The following is a 19,128-nucleotide window of genomic DNA, read 5'->3' on the forward strand; positions in this document are numbered from 1 at the left end:
CTGGTTTGTTTTGTAATGGAATACAAAGAAGATGTATAATAGGACCAGGATTGTCCCGCACTTGTAAATAAGAATGGGCCCTGTTTATTTTGACATCTTTTTACAAATGCATTGTATTAGGATGTGAATATTCCAAAACATGCTCTTGTTTAAAGTTTTGAAATTTTTATTGTTAAATGTAACATTTTAATGGTTGTAATAATTATTTGTATAGACATGAATATAGTATTTTATTTAAGAAAATAAACTTTGCAGTTTTTGCATTGTGAATTCTCTCTCTTCCTGCCCAGTTCTCTTCAAGTCTGCTTGTTTTGCATCTGAAGTAGTGTATTGCCATAGTTTCACCTATCTGAAAAAAATCCCATGACACTTTGCCATTGGGCTTGTGTTCTTAAGTGTTATTCCTTAAGTAAATCAGTTATGATGGAGGCTAAACTGTTCAAAGAGGTTGCACATCTGTATATTCCTTACAAAAAGTAAACTTAGAATTTCACACATGGAACGGTAGTCAGTGAGGATTCAGTCTGTGTCCTCAACTGTGTTCACAGTGGAAAAGGAGACGAACGCTTAGGCATGTGAGATAAGGGTTGGTATGGGGCTGGAATGGTGCCTTTAGCTGATGAGAGCAGAGAACCCCATGGCAGGTGGCTCACACCGTCTGTGACTAGCTTCAGGGAGAAGATCTTAACAGCCTCTTCAGGCAGATGCACCCATATGCATCCCCAGCATATATACATGTAATTAAAAGTTAAATCTTTTACAGAAAGTTGGAAGACCACTAATGGTGACACACACACCTTTAATCCCAGCATGTGGGAGGCAGAAGCAGGCAGATCCCTGAATTTGAGGCTGGCTAGAGCTACACAGTGAGACCCTGTCTTTAAAAGAAGGAAGTTGGGCCGGGTGTGGTGGTACACGCCTTTAATCCCAGCACTTGGGAGGCAGAAGCAGGTGGGTTTCTGAGTTTGAGGCCAGCCTGGTCTACAGAGTGAGTTCCAGGACAGTCAGGGCTACACAGAGAAACCCTGTCTCGAAAAAAAAAAAAAAAAAAAAGAATAAAAATGTATATAAAACAACATAAACAGGTTATTTTGTGTAAAACTTACATAAGCTTTATATTTCTTGGCTTTTGTTTTTTGAGGCAGGGTCTCGTTGTACAACCCTCACTGACCTGGAACCAGCTCTCCTGCCCAGCCTCTTAAGTTGTGATCACAAGTATATACCATTATAGCTGGCCAAAATGATATAAAGCGTAAGGCTGAGGTGTAGCTCTGTGGTAAGTGTGCATGTGTGAAGCCAGGGCCCCAAGTTTGATTATCTATGGATGCCTACAAATCAGTGGATTGTTTACAGGTGGAGTAAAAACAATACAAAAATGCTCAACCCCAAATTCAGCATAAAGAATACTTAGGGGGCTGGAGAGATGGCTCAGTGGTTAAGAGCACTGACTGCTCTTCCACAGGTCCTGAGTTCAATTCTCAGCAACTACATGGTGACTCACAACCATCTGTAATAGGATGTGATGCCCTCTTCTGGTGTGTCTGAAGACAGCTACAGTGTACTCACATAAAATAATCTTTAAAAAAAAAAGAATACTTAGAAAAAAGCAGCATAGCTTCATAGGAAGAAAAAGTATTTCAGAGGTTAGGTGTCCCCTTGCGTTGGACAGCAGACACTCAGCAGTTAGTCTCATTTATGACTGGAGTATTAGGATTCTCTGAGGGGCAGAATTGATTGAGTGGACACACACACACACACAAGGGATTTATTTGATTGGCTTACATGAGTCATGCTGGACTCTTGCACAGTGGGCTGTCTGTTGAAAAAGCCAGTAGCTGTCCAGTCCAAGTGGCTGTATACTTCAGCAGTCCTGTCTGATGCTGGAAGGCCATTCTTGGAGAACCACTGGTCTTTAGTTCATGTTGGAAGGCAGAAAAGGCTGGCTTCCAGCAACAGCAGAGGCTGACAGTAGCAGTGGTGGCAATGGGGTGGAGTCACTCACCAGCAAGGGTTAAAGGCAGGCAGGAGAAAGGCCACAGCTTTTCCCTAGAACCTCCTTGGGCTTGGGCCCCCACTATAAGGTGTCTTCCACCTGGGGGAGGGTCTCTCCCTACAGTTAATCATTTTAGGAAATACTCTAGTAGACCTGGCCAAAGGAACATCTCTCAGCTGATTCCAGAGCTCATCAAGTTGACAAGGTTAACCATCACATCTAGTCTTTGTCCTGTGTTGACTTTGTCACCATGACAAGTTCCTGAGAAAACATTTGGAAAGGAGAAAGGATTTACTTTGGATCGTGGGTTCCAGGTACCACTCTTAAAATTAGCTGGAGCCTTTGTTTCTGGGTCTGTGCGTGGCACTGTGTGGTACAGTGCAGCAGCTCACTTCCTGGTGGCCAAGAAGTAGAGAGCAGAGTGACAGGCCAAAGGGGTCAGGGTTCAAGAGGCTGGAGAGATGACTCAACAGTTTAAATCATGTGATGCTCTTACAGAGGACCCCAGTATGGTTCCTGGCAGCCGTGTTGGGCAGCTCATAACTGGCTCTAGCTCTAGTTCCAGGGGCTCTGTGGTAGTTTGAAATGAGATGTCCCCCATCATCTTTGGCATTTAGATGCTTGGTCCCTAGTTGGTGATGCTGTGTGGAGAGGTTTCAGTGGTGTAGGCTTGCTGGAGGAAGTTTGTCACTGGAGCAGGCTTTGAGAGTAAAAAGTCTGGCCTACTTCCAGTTCACTCCATTTGCTTCCTACTTGATGTAAACGAAGAGAGCTCTCAGCATCCTGTTCCTGCTGCCCTGTCTGCTGCCAGTCTCCCAGCCAAGATTGGACTCTGACTCCTCTGGAACTATAAGCCCAAATAAACTGTTCTGTAAATGGCTTTAGTCATGGTGTTTTATCACAGTAACAGAAAAGTAACTAAAGGATGACAACTTCTGGCTTCTGTGGGCACCTGCACACGTGTACACATACATGCTTAATTAAGAATAAAACAAATTTTTTTTTCAAAAGAAAGATAATAACATCCTTCTAAAGGCATAACCTACTTTCTCCAATTAAGTCGTGCCTCCAAGATTTTCCATTACCTCCAAATAATTCCATCAATCATGACTTCATTAACTAGCAAACCACCTGACTATCAGGTCAGGATCCTCACATTCCAGTGACTCTCAATAAATGAATCTATCAGCTCAATACCAAGCCTGCAATAGATGAACAAACATGATATAGGTATGAAGTATCTATATCATAATATATGCTAATATAAAATATAAATCATATATAAATATGTATTTTGTGTTTTTATAGATATGTATTATAACATAAAATTATACACACACACACACACACACACACACACACACACACACATAAAATAAAAGCCACAAATGGCACTTAAGTACCCCAGGAAAAGCATGCACAGGAACTCAAAGTGCATAATATTTTCATTCTAGCTTCTTAAGAATTGAGATTAAGATGTGATATTCTAGAGCTGGAGAGATGGCTCAGAGCATTTGCTGCTCTTCCAGAGGACCCAGGTTCAATTCCCAGCACCCACCTGGTGGCTCATATACTGTAACTTCAGTCCCAGGGGAGCTGATGCCCTCTCTGGCTCCTACAGGCACCGGCACACGAGTAGTGCACAGAGAAGCCTGCCAGTCACACTGCACGATGGCCCACACAGCTGTGCTTCACCCTCCTGCCTTTCTTTAGGGGGAAAAAAAAATCTACGGTACTGTTTTGTGTTTGGTGGCTTCAGGCAAGTTACATAACCACCTATCTGTGTCATAGTTAATTTTTACTGCTTTGTTGTTAACTATTACCTGCCCTGCCTACCTCACAGGTGTCATAGAAGACAAAAAAGTGTATATTTGAAAGGGTTTTTACACCCTCCCCCCACTGTTGCAAAACAACAACCAATCTGTAAAACGGCAACGTCTTGTTTCTTCTCCACCTCCCTACCCTTGAGACTGACCCTCCGGCCTCCATCTCTGTCTAACTAGCTGAGCCGTGCTACCTTCTACTCTGGCCTTTTCTTCTTCCTGTGAGAAACGAGGAGAAAGGGTCGCTCTGCTTCGTGGAAAAGCTCAGCAGTCGATCATTTAAACAGGGTCTGTGTGAATAGGACAGTTGTCCTGCTTTTCTACACAGTCACGTAAGCCACGGATGCTGGGGAATTTAGCTGTTAGCTAAGCTTGTTCTCTGTATGCTGGCCATTAGTGGTGTCTCCTTATCTCCCCTAGTCAGCTTCCAATCTGTGCGTCTGCAGAGAGCCTGCATCCAGACTGAGAGGAGGACTTAGGGCTGCAGGGACTTTTCTGGAAATCCATGATTCAGTTAGATTAGATTCTAGATTTTTGATTGATGTTATGGAGTGAACATGCAGATTATGTATATATTACATTCTGTGTGTGTGTGTGTGTGTGTGTGTGCGTACAAGAAAATTAGAGGGGCTAGGGTGATGGTTCAGCAGTTAAGAGCACTGGCTGCTCTTCCAGAGAACCCTAGTTCAATTCCCAGCACCCACATGGCATCTCACAGATGTCTGTAACTCCAGTTTTAGTGGCTCCATCACTCTCATAGAGACATACATGCGGGCAAAACCAATGCATGTGAAATAAAAAATAAATAATAATTTTAAAAAAGAAATTGTATAGTGTGTCCCTTTGGCTCTTGACAAGTATTTGAATCTCTGATTTTTTTAAAGATTTATTTATTTATTTTATGTATGTGAGTACACTGTCACTGTCTTCAGACACATCAGAAGAGGGCATCCCATCCCATTACAGATGGCTCTGAGCCACCATGTAGTTGCTGGGAATTGAACTCAGGACCTCTGGAGGAGTGGTCAGTGCTCTTAAGTGCTAAGCCATCTCTCCAGGCCCCTGATTTATTTATTTGTTTGTTTTAAGTCGGAAACCCCACTACATCGTTCCTTTGCTTTCTCCCCATTTTCAGTTTTGTTTTTGAACCAGTAGACTACCAGTGATAACTTGAAAATTTATAGCATGTGCATTTTAATTAAAAAGGAGAGTCTTTCCGTCTTCAGCTCTTTGCTAAGTGTAATCACTGCTTTGAAACACATGCAGTCATCCTTGCATGAGTCCTGCTGTTCCAGTTTGGAGACCTAACCTTTCCAAAACTTTAGTTTCATTGGCTGACTCTCCAAATGGCCTTGTAGGTTCATTGTAACCTGGGTTTCTGTAACAACTACTTATCTTCTGAGCGTCATGCTTTCTGTTAATAAGCTCAGATGTTCAGTAGTCATATAGACCCAGGCTGTGTGTCTTACGTGTGTAGAAACACACCCAGAGAATGGTTGGATCTTCCCCGTGGTACAATTTGTGCCTGGTCTGACCTGAGTCACACCTTACTGACTGGAAATTCAGGTTTCTGCAGCAGTCTTTCACCTAATGAACAATGTTTGCACTAAGCATCAGTTTCTCTACGTGGAAAATGGGTAGGGTATCAGGATCTGATTCAGCGATCTGTACTCTCTGGGCAGGGTGCCTAAGGGATGGCTGCTGCCTGAATCATCTGTTCTGCTGCCATTTCGGCTCTGGGGTGGAGTCAGGAGTGGAGACATCAGTTCCAGTGCCTAGTTCCAGTAGTGCTGGAGCAAACTCCAGCCGCATGTTTGTTCTGTAGCAGGAGAGGACCTGGCAATGGCCAAGGCAAGGAGGCGAGGCTTTTGTTTATTTGATGATGAATTAAGATGCTCCCAACCCAAATATCCCCCTTTCTAAAAGCTTTGCTCGCTGCTGGCACTGAATGTGGGCATTTCGTTTTTCTTATGAAATGATTGATGTCTAATTCACAGTATCTCTTATGTGTTAACATTTCCCTGTTTATTTGAAAAGACAGATGTTTTCTTGTGGGCATGATATTCCAAGCTGGGAGAAGCCAATGGACGCCTGCTTGCCTGTTAGTCTGCATATGATATTTCATTTTTTTATTCTTTTGCAAGAAGTTCTTTTGGAGCCTTGGTTGGCCTAGAACTTGCTGTGTAACTAGGGTGTCTTAGAGTTTCCATTGTTGGGAACCAGGGTGGAAAAGCTTTCTTCAGCTCACACCTCCAGATCATAGAGTCCATCGCTGGAGAAAGTCAGGACAGGAACTCAAGCAGGGCTGTAATCTGGAAGCAGGAGCTGATGCAGAGATCATGAAGGGGCGCTGCTTATAGGCTTGCTTTGCATAGCTTTCTTAGCCTGCTTTCTTAGAGAACCCAGGACTGTCTGCCCAGGGATAGCAACACTCACAATGGGCTGGGCTCTCTTCCATTGATCACTAATTGAGAAAATACCATACAGCTGGATCTCATGGAGGCATTTCCTCAACGGAGGCGCCTTTTCCTCTGTTGACTCTAGCTTGTGTCAAGTTGGCACACAAACCAGCCAGTGTACAAGTATAACCTTGAACCCCTTTTCTCAGTGCTGTGGCCTGAACCCCAGTGATTGTTATGCAAATGCTCTATGGCTGAGCTAAAAGCTATAACTCTTCAACTTTGAACTTTCTTTCCCATCCTTCAACCTCTCAAATGGGATCATAGTATGCACCCACCCTGCCCATTTTATGCAGTAGCGGGGCTCGAACCCAGGGCTCCATGCATACTAAACAAGCACTCTAACACCTGAGCTACATCTCCAGCCCTACATATGGTATTTTAAAATACCACCTGGGGTAGCTGCAGGCCTCTGTACTCAGCTCAGAGGATCCCGAGGGCTTGCCTTTCTTTTCACTTTTGTCTACCTAACAAATTGGGCCTGGAGAGATGGCTCAGCAGTTAAGAGCACTGGCTGCTCTTCCAAAGGACCTGGTTTAATCGCTAGCACCCAGGTTCAATTCCCAGCATCCACATAGCAGCTCACAGCTGTCTGTAAGTACAGTTACAAGGGATTTGACACTCTCACACAGACATATAGATAGACATGCAGACACAACAGCAAACAGTTTTCAAAGATCTACCTAACATGTTAAACCCTCAGCACCAACAGTCTGCTCTTCTTCCTTTGGTCCAGCCACTCTTCCCTAACATTTATATAGTGTTCTCACTAAATGGCAGTCTGCAAGCTCTCCATTACTGGTCACCAACACTACTGCGCACTGCTGTCCAGGAAGTTATGCCATTTTCTTCCCTGGTACGTTACCTCTTCATTTCGTTACCCTGAGAGCAATTGAGTTTCCCTCCGTGTCCAGTCTTCACTTGTGTATTCTCAAGGGCTAATCTTGGTTGTCAACTTGACCGCATCTGGAAAAAACTATGAACTCAAGCAGTTGACCATGCTTGTGCAGTCAGAAGACCCACCCTTCTGGTGGCAGCCCACAGAAAAGGGCATGGAAGAAGGAAGACTTTGCTTTTTGCTTGCTCACTTCATTCTCAATGGCAAGTTCATCGGTCCTGTTCCTGGGACTTTCCTTCCCTGGTGTTAGAATCCATTTCTTTGGGATTCTAATGTAGACTGAAGACTCTCTAGGGCACGTGCCTTCTTGGAATGTCTTAGGCTGAAATCTTACCTGTGTTCCTCCCCATTAGGCAGTCAGGAAAAAAAAAAGTGTTACTAGCTAAGATGTTATGGATGTAGTTTCAGAAGTAGGGAAAAGCCAGGAGGACCATGAGTTGAAGACTAGCCTGAGCTACATCGTGGGAGTCATTCATGGAGGGGAAAAAAAAGGAAAGGAAAGAAAACCATGACTGTTTGAGACAACTTTCAACCAGGTTTCCATTCATCCTCCAGTTGAGTGTTTGTTATTTTCCTTCTCTGTAGCATTCCATTCATGATCTTTTTATGTTATTCTAACACTTGAAGGTCAACTGGAATTTCTCAGGCATATCTGGAGCCATTTTTGGTGCAAAGTTTATGTCTTTAAGGTTTCTCATTCTTTAAAATCTCCCTTCATCTTCTTCCCATCCACCCCATCCTACCACCACAGGATCTCAACATGTAGCTAAGAATGGCCACCATAGGCTCGGATATTTGAGTGCCATGTATTGGCACCATTTGAAAGGATTAGAAGGATTAGAAGGTGTGGTCTTGTTGGAGGAAGTATGTCATTAGGAGTGGGTTTTCCAGGCCCAGGGTCTGTTTCCTCTCCCTTGATTCTCTGCCTGTGGAGCCAGATGTAGCTTTTAGCTACTGCTCCAGCACCCTCCTGTATACTACCATGCTCCCAGCCATGATGATAACAGACTAAACCTCTGAAACTGTAAATAAGCCTCCAGTTAAATGCTTTCTGTTATAAGAATTGGTCATGATGTCTCTTCACAGCAACAGAACAGTGACTGAGACAAATGCTAAGAATTCTATGAAGCCGCTCTATTCTTTTACTCTTTGTTTGCTTATAATAAACACATGGTAATAATTTGTTTCTGTTCTGTCTTCTCCTTTGGATTATAGAGCACAAGATATAAAAGTCTGTATGCCGTTTGCCCTGGTTCTTCCCACTGCACACTTCCCAGTTATTGAGTGAAGTGAATAGAGGAGTTGTAGGAAGAAAGTAAAGGGCAATGTGCCCCCTAAAAAGAAGATTACTCCGAAAGTTGTCATGTGTTCTAGAAGCAGAGAAAAGAAGACGAAATCCACCCTCTTCATGGAAGAGGCCTGCCTGGTACCAGGTGAAAGTTTGCATATGCAGTGTAATAAAATCCACAAAGTGCACATTGGAGTCTTTCTGTGATGGCATTTCACTATCCTAAAATAAGATACTTTGAATCATTTTAGATAACCTTTTGTGTAAAGGACTGAAAGTTTTACTTACAAAGAATATCAAGATTTAGCATAAAGGGGCCCAGAGTAAGATATATCGAACTGAATACCTGATTTCTCTTTTCCTTTTGTGATGTACTTAGAGATGGGCCGCACACCTTCTATTTAGCTCTTGACTAAAGTGTAGTGTTGCATAAAGGCCAAGGTGGTTAACCATTGTTTATATCCAGTGACGCTGATGAGCCCTAGGTCACAGAGACTTCACAGAAGCCAAAGGCTATAGGCTAGAAGTGAGGAATTTCTTTTTTGAGTGTGTATACATGTGTCTGGTGGTGGGGCATACCATAAGGTAGGTGCCTGAGACAGTTACCCACAGAGGAGTGAAGAGGGTATCTGATCTCCCTGGATCTGAAATTACAGATGGATAGAAACTGCCCTGCATGACTGCTGGGTGTGTAGATGCATTATTATAAAAGCATCTCTTATATTCTAAGAGATAAACTTTTGTTGGAACTCATAACCAGAGTTAATAATACACTTGAGGGTCACTTAAAGCTAAATACTTCTATCTTGTTTTGTACTTAGCCTGCCTGCCTTTCTGAGACCAATGTGACAACAACCCTTACTTCCTTGGATTTTCCATATAATCAGTCAGCCTCTACAACCTAAGCTAATGTATAGCTATAATCTTATGTGATGTACTCTCCCATGCCCCTGGCCCAGAGTAACACATGTGTATGTGCATGTTCGAGGAATAAAAGTTAGAAGTTGCAAATAGTTTGAAAGCAACCTTATAAAACAAATATCCACCATAAAAGTTGAAGGTAACGTTCAGATATTGCTTGGTAGCATTTGTTTGTTACGTATCTGGTTCAGTTGGTGTGAGTGACTTAATCTTGTAAAACACTATTAAAGATTTCTATAGTAGTAGACACCCATCCAAACTAAAACCGTTACTCTAGTGTTCTACTCTAGAAGCTCTGGGATCTTGCTAAGTTTGAATTCGTATGTGTTAACGACAGAGGACACTCAGCCTTGTTGACAATGGTGACTTAATAGGGAGGAGATGTTAAAATGTAGCCCTGGTTCATATCTTGTCTCCTCTGAGCAGCGAAAGCACAGGAAGCAACATGGTCTCCCTCCCTTCCATGTGGAATCATGGCGAGCCAGGCTTGGCCAGCTTCAGGCTGAGCAAACCATCTGCACTCTGTGTTCCTTCTTCCTTTTGCCAGGAGATGAGTCATGGTGGCTGACTTGACACTTGTCTTTTGTTCTAGGGCCTTTTTGGGTACCTGAGAGGTTGAGGCTCCCTCCCTCCATGCAGAGTCTCCAGCTTGCCCACTGGTGGGAGCCCTGAGCTGATGGGTAAGAGTGTGGGGTAAGCTACACATAGCAGTCACCAGATTCCAGTGGTGTCAGGAACTCTAAAAGAGAAAACTGAAGCTGTCTCTTCTTGGAGATACAGGGTGGAGATGGCTGATGCTGTTTTTAGCCAGACTCTGCACTAAGTCCCAACTTTGGAAGCATTAAAGATTTTCAATTGGGATCAAGAGAAAAATGCAGTGGTAGACAGCAAGGAGGAGCCTAGGGATTGGGGAGGTGATGATCTCAGCCTCGCCTCTGAAGGTCCAGAGACCTCCCAACCCTAGGGTCTCCAGCAGATGAGAGCAGGAGACATGGAGACTGCCAAGGAGGATCTGAGAGAAGAGAACCGGGACACTTGAAGGCTCTGTTATTGTCCACATCCCTGTGGGTGTTAGAAAGTGAGTCCTGAGGACCAGCTTTGTGCTGATAACACGTGTTCCTGGGTCCTTACCATTCTGTGAGCCGTGCACAGTGCTGTGCAGCTATACAGAGAATCGGAGTTTCCACAGCTTAACTGGGGTCACCCAGCCAGTAGGCTGACATTCACAGACTAAAGGCCTGACTCTGTGATCTCTCTTAGGCTTGACTGTTGCTTTCAGAAAAAAAAGAGAGAGAGAGAGAGAAGACAGAAAGAAAGAAAGAAAGAAAGAAAGAAAGAAAGAAAGAAAGAAAGAAAGAAAGAAAAGAAAAGAAAATTCTCTTAGCTGCTGCCTTTCCTCCCACAGTTTCAGACAGGGTGCCTGTCACTCAGAAGGAGAAACATTTGGGTATCACTTGATGTGCTGACACATGCATTCTGCAAACCCACAGAACGTTCTGCAGGCTTCCCGGAGTTAGCAGGGAAGCAGCTGCAACTGTTTTCATCCCCAGTTGCTGGCTCAGGGATTGCCTTTAGTCATGGAAAGTCCCTTCCCCAGATAGACTCCAGTTTTCCACCGGCTTCTCTTGAACCAAGCTAAAATAAAACCAGGCGAATCTCCCAGGCATCCAGCGTGAACAGGTGCAGCTGCCGCCCCAGTGTTTGTCAGAGGTGGGAAGGTCTCGTATTTTACAGGCACAGCCTCGCTCCTCTGGCTGTTGCATCTCTGTTCCACTCCAACTGAGCAGCTCTCTTTACCTCTGCGAGTCCTCAGCCAAGAGTGTCCACACTTCACAGTTAGCTTCGCCTCTACTTTTAAGAGGCAAAGGGCAGGAACTTGATGGAGAGTTAGCGCAGGCTTGGAGGGAGGAGGGTGTGTGTGTGTGTGTGTGTGTGTGTGTATGTGTGTGTGTGTTAGATCCTGAGGCTCCCATGGCCCTCCTCTAACCCAGCACTCACACTAATGTCCCAGATGAAGCACACTGATCTCCAACCATAAGACCTGTGCAGTAGAAAGAACCAGCAACATGTGACTTAGAAGGTCTATCTTTAAAGGCAGGTTTGGTCTGGGGTTCTTTAGCCTGCTACAAAGAACAGAAATGACCAGGGCATGTGAATATTACAGCCCAGGACACAACAGAGCACTGGGGCACAGAGGTACAGTCACCCTCCCTTCTTCCCTCCTCATGGGGCTCTTTCTGTTTTTCTGTTTCCATTGCCTCTCTGCCCACAAACAAATTTCTAAGACAGATTAAGTGTGCCTTTATATTTTTGTGCTCAGGCCACGGGACTGTGTGGATGGACATTACTGATCACATTTTCCTTAGTGGGTCCATTTAGGATGCCAAACCAGGAGAACTGCTTTGAAAAAATCAGCTCAAGGCAGCCATAAGCAACTAGATTTGAATGTTTTCTGTTGGCTTGTTTGTTTTGCTTTGAGACAGGGTCTCACTGTGCAGCCCTAGCTGGCCTGGAGCTCACGTTATAGACCAGATTAGCCTTGAATTTATAGACCCACCTGCCTCTGCCTGTGCTGGGATTAAGGGCATGAGCCATAAAACCTCACTTGTTTGGAACTTTTCTTTTTAAAGATGTTTGACTAGGACAACCATCTAATTGATAGCCTTCATATGACCCATGGAAGCCAATAAGTTTTGAAATAACGAAGAATAACAGAAAACAAATTTCGAACAAGAGAGCATTCTAGGAAGAAAGACCGCACAAAATTATTCATGGAAATTATCTTTGCATTTTTAATACCAGGAGAAGCTTGCTATTCAAACGTCCAAAACACATATTTGAACACAGATATTTGAAAGAAAGAATGATAGTTTTTTAAAAAGAGGACTGCCCCATCCACTTCCTTACTAAATGCTCAAGAGAGCACAGGTGAGGAGTGACTTCAATTTCACAAGCAAGTAGGCATGTGTGCACACACTTATATGTCCATTTTCTGATGACATCATACTCCACACAACCAGGAAGCCTGATCAAAATGGGGCTTCTCCTAGAGTTTGCCAGGTGACACGAGAGAAGAAAACTAGAACATTGCACTTTTTTTGTTTTTGTTTTTTTACATCCTCCTGGGGACAGAGAATGGGATCCAGTAAGAGGTGACTGGAATAGCCATGACCTCTGTGACTCATCCGGTTGTGGGGGGAGGAGCACGTGCCCATCCTGAGTTACTGCTGGGAACTTTGGGCAGATAGTCGGGAACCCTGATCTGCGTAAGTGACAGGTTCAGTTGTGGAGGACACCAGGGTAATTCCAGGAAAAGGCTGTATGGGCACAGATTGAGCTGTGTGTCTGGGGACCACCCAGCACGGTTGCTTTGTCAAATTTGCTCCAGGATCCAGAGCCATTGAGGTGAATTCTGCCTGTCTGATGCTCAGCCACTAAGCACTGTCCATCACTTCCACCTCTGTGGAAAGCATTTTCTCCATCTATGTCCATCTTGGAGCTGTTAGAAGTCTAGGGAGAAAGAGGGACCTTCTAAGAAGGCAGCATCAGAGTGCAGAGTCAGCATCCAACAGTGAGATGAAGACCTGAAGAAGCAGGTGATCACCCAGGCCTTGGATCCACAAACATTCAGAAGTGTGCATGTCTAAGTCCCATCCCAGAGCATTTCCAGCCCTGCCAGGAATTCAGCGTTCCTTCTGAAGAGATGACTTAGCTTGAGTTATTAGAATGTCTGTCTCCAATTGGGTGGGGACTTGGTCCCACTTCTGCACCATATTCTGAGGAGTTCGGTCCTCTAAGAGGCCAGGGAAGAACGTGATGGTGCTTTGGCCTTCTATAGCAGCAGGTGTCTCAGAGGTGTGGAAGTGGCCACACTGAAGGTTCTAGGTGGGAGGTCTGAGTAGCTGGTGTCTCTGGTCAATATCTGTGAGGATGGGAGGGGCCAGGTGGAGAAGCTGGCCCGGCAGCTTGTGTCTAGACTGAACTCTAAGTTGCAAACAGAGGTTCTTGAGACTCCAGACTCTGTCTCTGTGCACAACAGGGTGTCCCTTCTACCATTCTTGAGGTTTAGCTCAGTCCCAAGCTCTTCCTGTGTGAATGCAGACACCCTTGACTCCCTCCAGGCAGGTGGAGCGTCTGGCAGTGGGCAAGCTGCTACACTCACCGTGTTTTCCACAAAACAGCACCAAGGTGGGTTGCTCTGTCTTCCCCCGTGATGCTGGGTGCTCAGAAGACAGGGATCTGGTCTCTCCGGACCACATCCAGGTCATCATCCAGGGTCAACAACACCTGAAGTGAGAGGGTTGGAGATGGGAAGAGAACATCCGTGAAAGGATCTTAAACAGGAAGAAAGCACATGAGATAGAACACAGTCTATTTCACAGTCATGTGTGAAGGTTGGGAGCTTGGGCCAGAGGATGGTAAAATACTTTGGTAAGTGGCCTGGATGGTGACTAAGGGAAATGAAGTATAGCAATCGCTGTACAAGAAGAGAGGGAGGAAGAATTTTAGAATATAACCCACAGAATCAACTAAGCAGGGATCATAGGAGCTCCCAGAGATTATCAACAATCACAGACAGACCCTGTACGGGTATGAGCTAGTCTTCCATATATGGTTCTTGTAGGGCCACTAACAAGGGTTTGGGTGTCTCTGACTCTTTTGTGTGCTTGGGACTCCTTTCCTCCTACTGTGTCACATAGTTCAGCCTTGATATGAAGGTTTGTGCTTACTCTTATGTAACTTATTATTCCATGTCCAGTTAACATCCCTGGGAAGCATGCTCTTTTTTGGGGGGTGGGGGTGGGGATAGAGGAGGGGTGGATCTAGGGGAGAGGAGGAGGGAGGAAGGATGGACTGGGAGGAGTGGGGGAAGGGGAAACTGCAGTTGGGATGTAATTTATGTAAAGAAATAATTAAAATAAAAAGGAAGTAAGGAAGAAAGGAGAAGGGGAAGTAGAAGGTAGAGAGGGAAGGAGAGGCAGAGAGGGGGGAGAGGGAAAGGGAGGGGGAGAGGAAGAAGGAGGGGGAGGGGGAGGGGAGGGGGAGGGGGAGGGGAGGGGGAGGGAGAGGGAGAGGGAGAGGGAGAGGGAGAGGGAGAGGGAGAGGGAGAGGGAGAGGGAGAGGGAGAGGGAGAGGGAGAGGGAGAGGGAGAGGGAGAGGGAGAGGGAGAGGGAGAGGGAGAGGGAGAGGGTCCTTCAATTCCCACCCTACACAGAACCACTAGCTCCATTTTGTTATCTTTTGTCCCCCTATAGGAAAAGTCCAAGGGTCAGAGAGATTGGCTGAACTTTCCACACTGGCCACTAGAGGGAAGCCATGCTCTGCTTTTGTGTGATTGCATGGATGGCCTCAGAGGGCTTGAAGCCATCTTGCAGTGACAACCCAGTTATCACCCCAGCCGATGTTCAGGCACCACGGACATTTAATTAGGGGGAGGGGGAGGACTAAATGCTGGCGGTGGTCATCTTCTGGAAGCATGTCTCCTCATGGACACTGGGAAGGGGCACAGCAAACTACAGGGACCCTAGATTTGGAACATGCTCATTAGGTGGCTTCTCTGGGAACTTAACCTTCACAAAATCCATAGTGAGACGACTGGAGGATGGGAAGGAAGAGAGTCTATTATGAAAAGAAGGAAGTCCACAGATGAATTAGTGAGTGCCCTAAGTGGTTCCTGGGGGAATTCTGAGCATTTAAATCCAATAAGCGATTCCATCCAAGGGCACTGTGCAACTTAAGGAAGAGAATTTGGTCACTGTGTGTGTGCAAACATCGAAAAGTAGAGGAAAATGAAAGTTATGATATCACACAAGGTTACAGCAAAACAAAACAAAAACCAAAAAACCACGAGGAGATGCTGAGTGCATTGACTTGCAATGAAGAACTGCGGAAAATAACCAGAAGGAATACAGGCTCGAGGAGCAGAAGGGAACTGTGAGACTTAAGACAGGGGGAGACCCAGCTGACTCACCAGGAATGAGAAAAACAGGGCAGTCGCAGAGAGGAAGTGCCAGATGTCATGGTCATCAAAGAAATCCAGCAGGACACACTCACGGTTCTTCTCCCGGGATTCTGCTGGGGTCCCCTGTGGGGGAAGTATGACAGATATAGGCAAGAATCCCATGGTTTGAGTATTTCAGGGTTTGGTTTTGAGGAAGCTACAAAAATCCTACTAAGCGCTCAGAAAGTCAGCTTTCAAGTAGCTCATAGCAACGTTTATTATAACAATGTGTATAGTAGTTCCAGAATGGAGATAACTCAAATGTTCATCAAGAGACGAACCGACTGGTTACACGTACTGTGCCTCGCAGGGCAAGACTTTTCAGTAATTAGAGGACATGTTGATGCAGGGCCACACCACGGAGGACCTAGACACCATTACACTGTACTCTGCATGGACAAAGCCAGGCTCAGGGGCACATGGTATGTGGGTCTACCTCTGGGAGAGTGGTCCTCAACTTGTTAGTCAAGACTCCTTTGGGGCTGGGGTGGGGTCATACATCAGATCTTTCATATCAGCTATGGATATCACAATTCATAACTAGCAAAATTACAGCTATGAAGAAGCAACAAGATAATTTTATGGTCAGGGCTCACCACATCATGGAACTGGGTTAAAGGGTTGCAGCATTAGGAAGCTTGGGGACCACTGCTCTAGGAAATGCCCAGACTGGCCACTCTATAGCCATAGAAGGCGGGGTAATGGCCAGCAAGTGCTACTTCAAGAAGAAACAAAATGGCTGCTCACTAGTTTTCTTTCTGGGGTCATACAAATGTTCTAAAATCAGACGTGCTGATGCTGTGGTAGAGCTGAGACTTCACGCATGTGCTTCAGACACAGCACTGGTTTCTGAGACCTCAGCTTTCCTGCCTACAAGACAGACACATAACCCTGCCCTGCTCTGCCCTGCCCCACCCCTGCATGTGATGGATGCCGACTGTGATGAGAGAGACTGTGACAATATGGTAATCAAGTGTTAAATATCTTCTGCAAACAGACTGTAGGAGACAGTGAAGAACGTGTTTGCGGTATCTACAGGGCTTTCAAGTTGATGTAGCATTACCTCAGTAAGGTCACTTGCTGACTATTTAAGTGTGTTCATTAAACCTTCTCTCTTCTGAAGAAGCTGTAAATTTAGATAATGGGGAAACATAAGAAGCAAAAGAGCAAGAGAGGGAGGAAGGTACAAAAGGCATGATGGAGCAAGAACTGCTGAGAGAGAGAGAGAGAGAGAGAGAGAGAGAGAGAGAGAGAGAGAGAGAGAGAGAAAGAAGAAGAAGAAGAAGAAGAAGAAGAAGAAGAGGAGGAGGAGGAGGAGGAGGAGGAGGAGGAGGAGGAGGAAGAGGAAGTGGAGGAGAAGGAGGAGAAGAGAGAAAGAAAGAAGGAGGAGGAGGAGAAGAGGAAGAGAGGGAGAAGGAGAGGGAGAGGGAAAGGAAGGGAGGAAAGAAGGAAGGGAGGGAGGGAGGGAGGAAGGAAGGAGCAGGGCTCTTACTTCCCAGCTGCTGAGGTTCTGGAAGAAGAAGTACAGTGCCGCAGCCCACACCACGGCAGTGGCCGCGATGCAGAAGACTGGTAGTGGGAGGACTTTCTCAGAGCTTCGAAGCTGTGGAGAGATGGAAACCACTGAAGCTGGAGCCTCAGCTGCCGGCAGGCCCCTGGTGCGGCCAGCTCCTCGCGCACGCGTGCTCACCTTCATGATGATGTAGAAAGCCAAGTACAGCAGCAGGTTGCAGATGAAGATGCCCAGCATGTAGGAGGCAAAGTCCCTGGGCCGATAGATCAATCCAAAGAAGGCACTGTGGATGCGGGATAGGGTGTTAGCAGAAGGTAAAAGGGGGTACCACGAGTGGATCCTTAACCACTGCTGGGGCGTTCACTGATAAGACGCTTTTAAATACAGGCCTGCATTGTTTCATGGCAGGGCTACATTCTGAGAAATGCACAGCAGGTGGGTGTGGCATTGTGTGAACATCTAGAATGCATTTATACAAGTCAAGATGGCCACCATGTCGTTTGGCCACATCATCTTTTAGGACCACCGTGTACACATGGTCCTCTGGTAATTGAAATGTCTTTAGATGCTGAGTGACAATTATACAACTTAATGAATGATAAAACTTTTAATTTATTACATTCACTTCTAGTGGGTTCACTAAGTTCTTGTAAGATTCGAAGAGCCATCTTTCCTCTCTGGGTGAAATGGTTTTCCCAGAATCCTTTAGGTTTTTTTCATGAGTATAAACAGCACTGTTGGGGATAAGTGAATACTTGGGATAGACCACATTTGTTTACATCTAAGATTATTAGTTAGAGCTGTGAGATGGCTCAGTGGTTGAGAGCACTGACTGCTCTTCCAGAGGTCCCGAGTTCGAATCCCAGAAACTACATGGTGGCTTACAACCATCTATAATGGGATCCAGTGTCCTCTTCTGTTGTGTCTGAAGACAGCCACAGTGTACTCACATATAAAATAAATCTTTGGGAAAAAATTATGAGTTCATCAGACACGATTACAGCAAGTATGATTACCCTAGTAATTGGCTTGACAGATGTTATGAGTTTATGCAACTGTCCATATTTAATCTAGCACCAAAGTTTACTCTGTCTGAAGGTTAACTTTTAAATTTGTTTTAAATTTCTATTCAGTATAACAAAATATTTGTAACCCATCTTCTCCAAGACAGGGTTTCTCTGTGTATCCCTGGCTGGCCTAGAACTTGCTCTATAGACCAGGCTGGCCTCTGCCTTCCAAGTGTTGAGATTAAAGGCCCATGTCACCATACCTGGTATGGCATGTAACTCTTCTTCATCTCCTTATTTGAAGGATTTTTTTCCTGTTTAAAAATAATATACTTTTAAAACCCACAGTGTGATAGATCATGTATACCGGTAGTCTTAGCACTTTGGAAGCTGAGGCAGGAGGACTGCCATGAGTTTGAGGCTATCCTGGGCTACACAGTAAGGGTCAGATATGTCAGGACTAGATAGCAAGACCCTGTCTCAAGAAAAGCAAACACAGCATAAAACAAAACAATTGTATCTTGACTTTAGGGAACAAAAATGAATAATTGAAAAGTAGGGTTTTATCAAACTAAAAAGCTTCTACACAGAATACAGTTCACAGAGTGAAGATGAGAGAAAATGGTTGCCAACAATACTGGATTGATTATTTTGGGTAAAATCTGTCCTGGGTAGTTGTTTTTAGTTAGTTAGTTTTTTTGTTGTTTTTTTTTTTTTTGTTTGTTTGTTTGTTTTGTCATCTTGACATAAGATAGGGCTATTTGGGAAGAGGAACCTCAATTGAGAAAACAGTTCCATCAAGTTGGCCTGTGGGCAAGTCTGTAGGGCATTTTATTGATCAATTCTTGTGAAAGGGCCCAGCCCACTGTGGGTGGTGTCATTCCCTAGGCAGATGGTCCTGGGCTGTATAAGAAAGCAGGCTGAGTAATCCAGTAAGCAGTGTTCCTCCATGCAGCTGCTTCAGTTTCTGCCTCCAGGTTCCTGCCTTTAGTTCCTGTTAGTTCCTGTTATGACTTCCCTTCATGATGGATGACAACTGTGATCTAAAAGGAACCCTTCCCGGCTTTTTGTCATTGGGTTTAGCACATCAACAAGAAAGAAAAAGAAACAAAATACAAAGAATTCACATAACAATAACACAAAAGGAAAGTAATACAACTTAAAACTGGGCAGATGAGGTCTGGCTTTGAGGGTAAAGTGCTTGTTGCACAAGCATGAGGACCAG

General features: G+C 44.9%; 1 protein-coding gene across 1 annotated transcript in view; it reads right to left on the minus strand.

The window, feature by feature from the left end:
* Positions 1-12,176: 12,176 nt before the first annotated feature.
* The window catches only part of Sidt1 (SID1 transmembrane family member 1), a 91,248-nt gene continuing 84,296 nt past the window's right edge, over positions 12,177-19,128 (minus strand). Inside the window, exons 22-25 of the mRNA XM_021184482.3 lie at positions 17,074-17,179; positions 16,876-16,986; positions 15,354-15,467; positions 12,177-13,669 (exon numbers count right to left, since the gene is read on the minus strand). Coding sequence (XP_021040141.1) covers positions 13,607-13,669; positions 15,354-15,467; positions 16,876-16,986; positions 17,074-17,179 — 394 coding nt within the window. The 3' untranslated portion in view covers positions 12,177-13,606. The remainder of the gene's footprint in view (positions 13,670-15,353; positions 15,468-16,875; positions 16,987-17,073; positions 17,180-19,128) is intronic.

This window comes from Mus caroli, unplaced genomic scaffold (assembly GCF_978045245.1).
Source record: "Mus caroli unplaced genomic scaffold, Mus_caroli_1 scaffold_17, whole genome shotgun sequence".
NCBI classification, from domain to species: domain Eukaryota; kingdom Metazoa; phylum Chordata; class Mammalia; order Rodentia; family Muridae; genus Mus; species Mus caroli.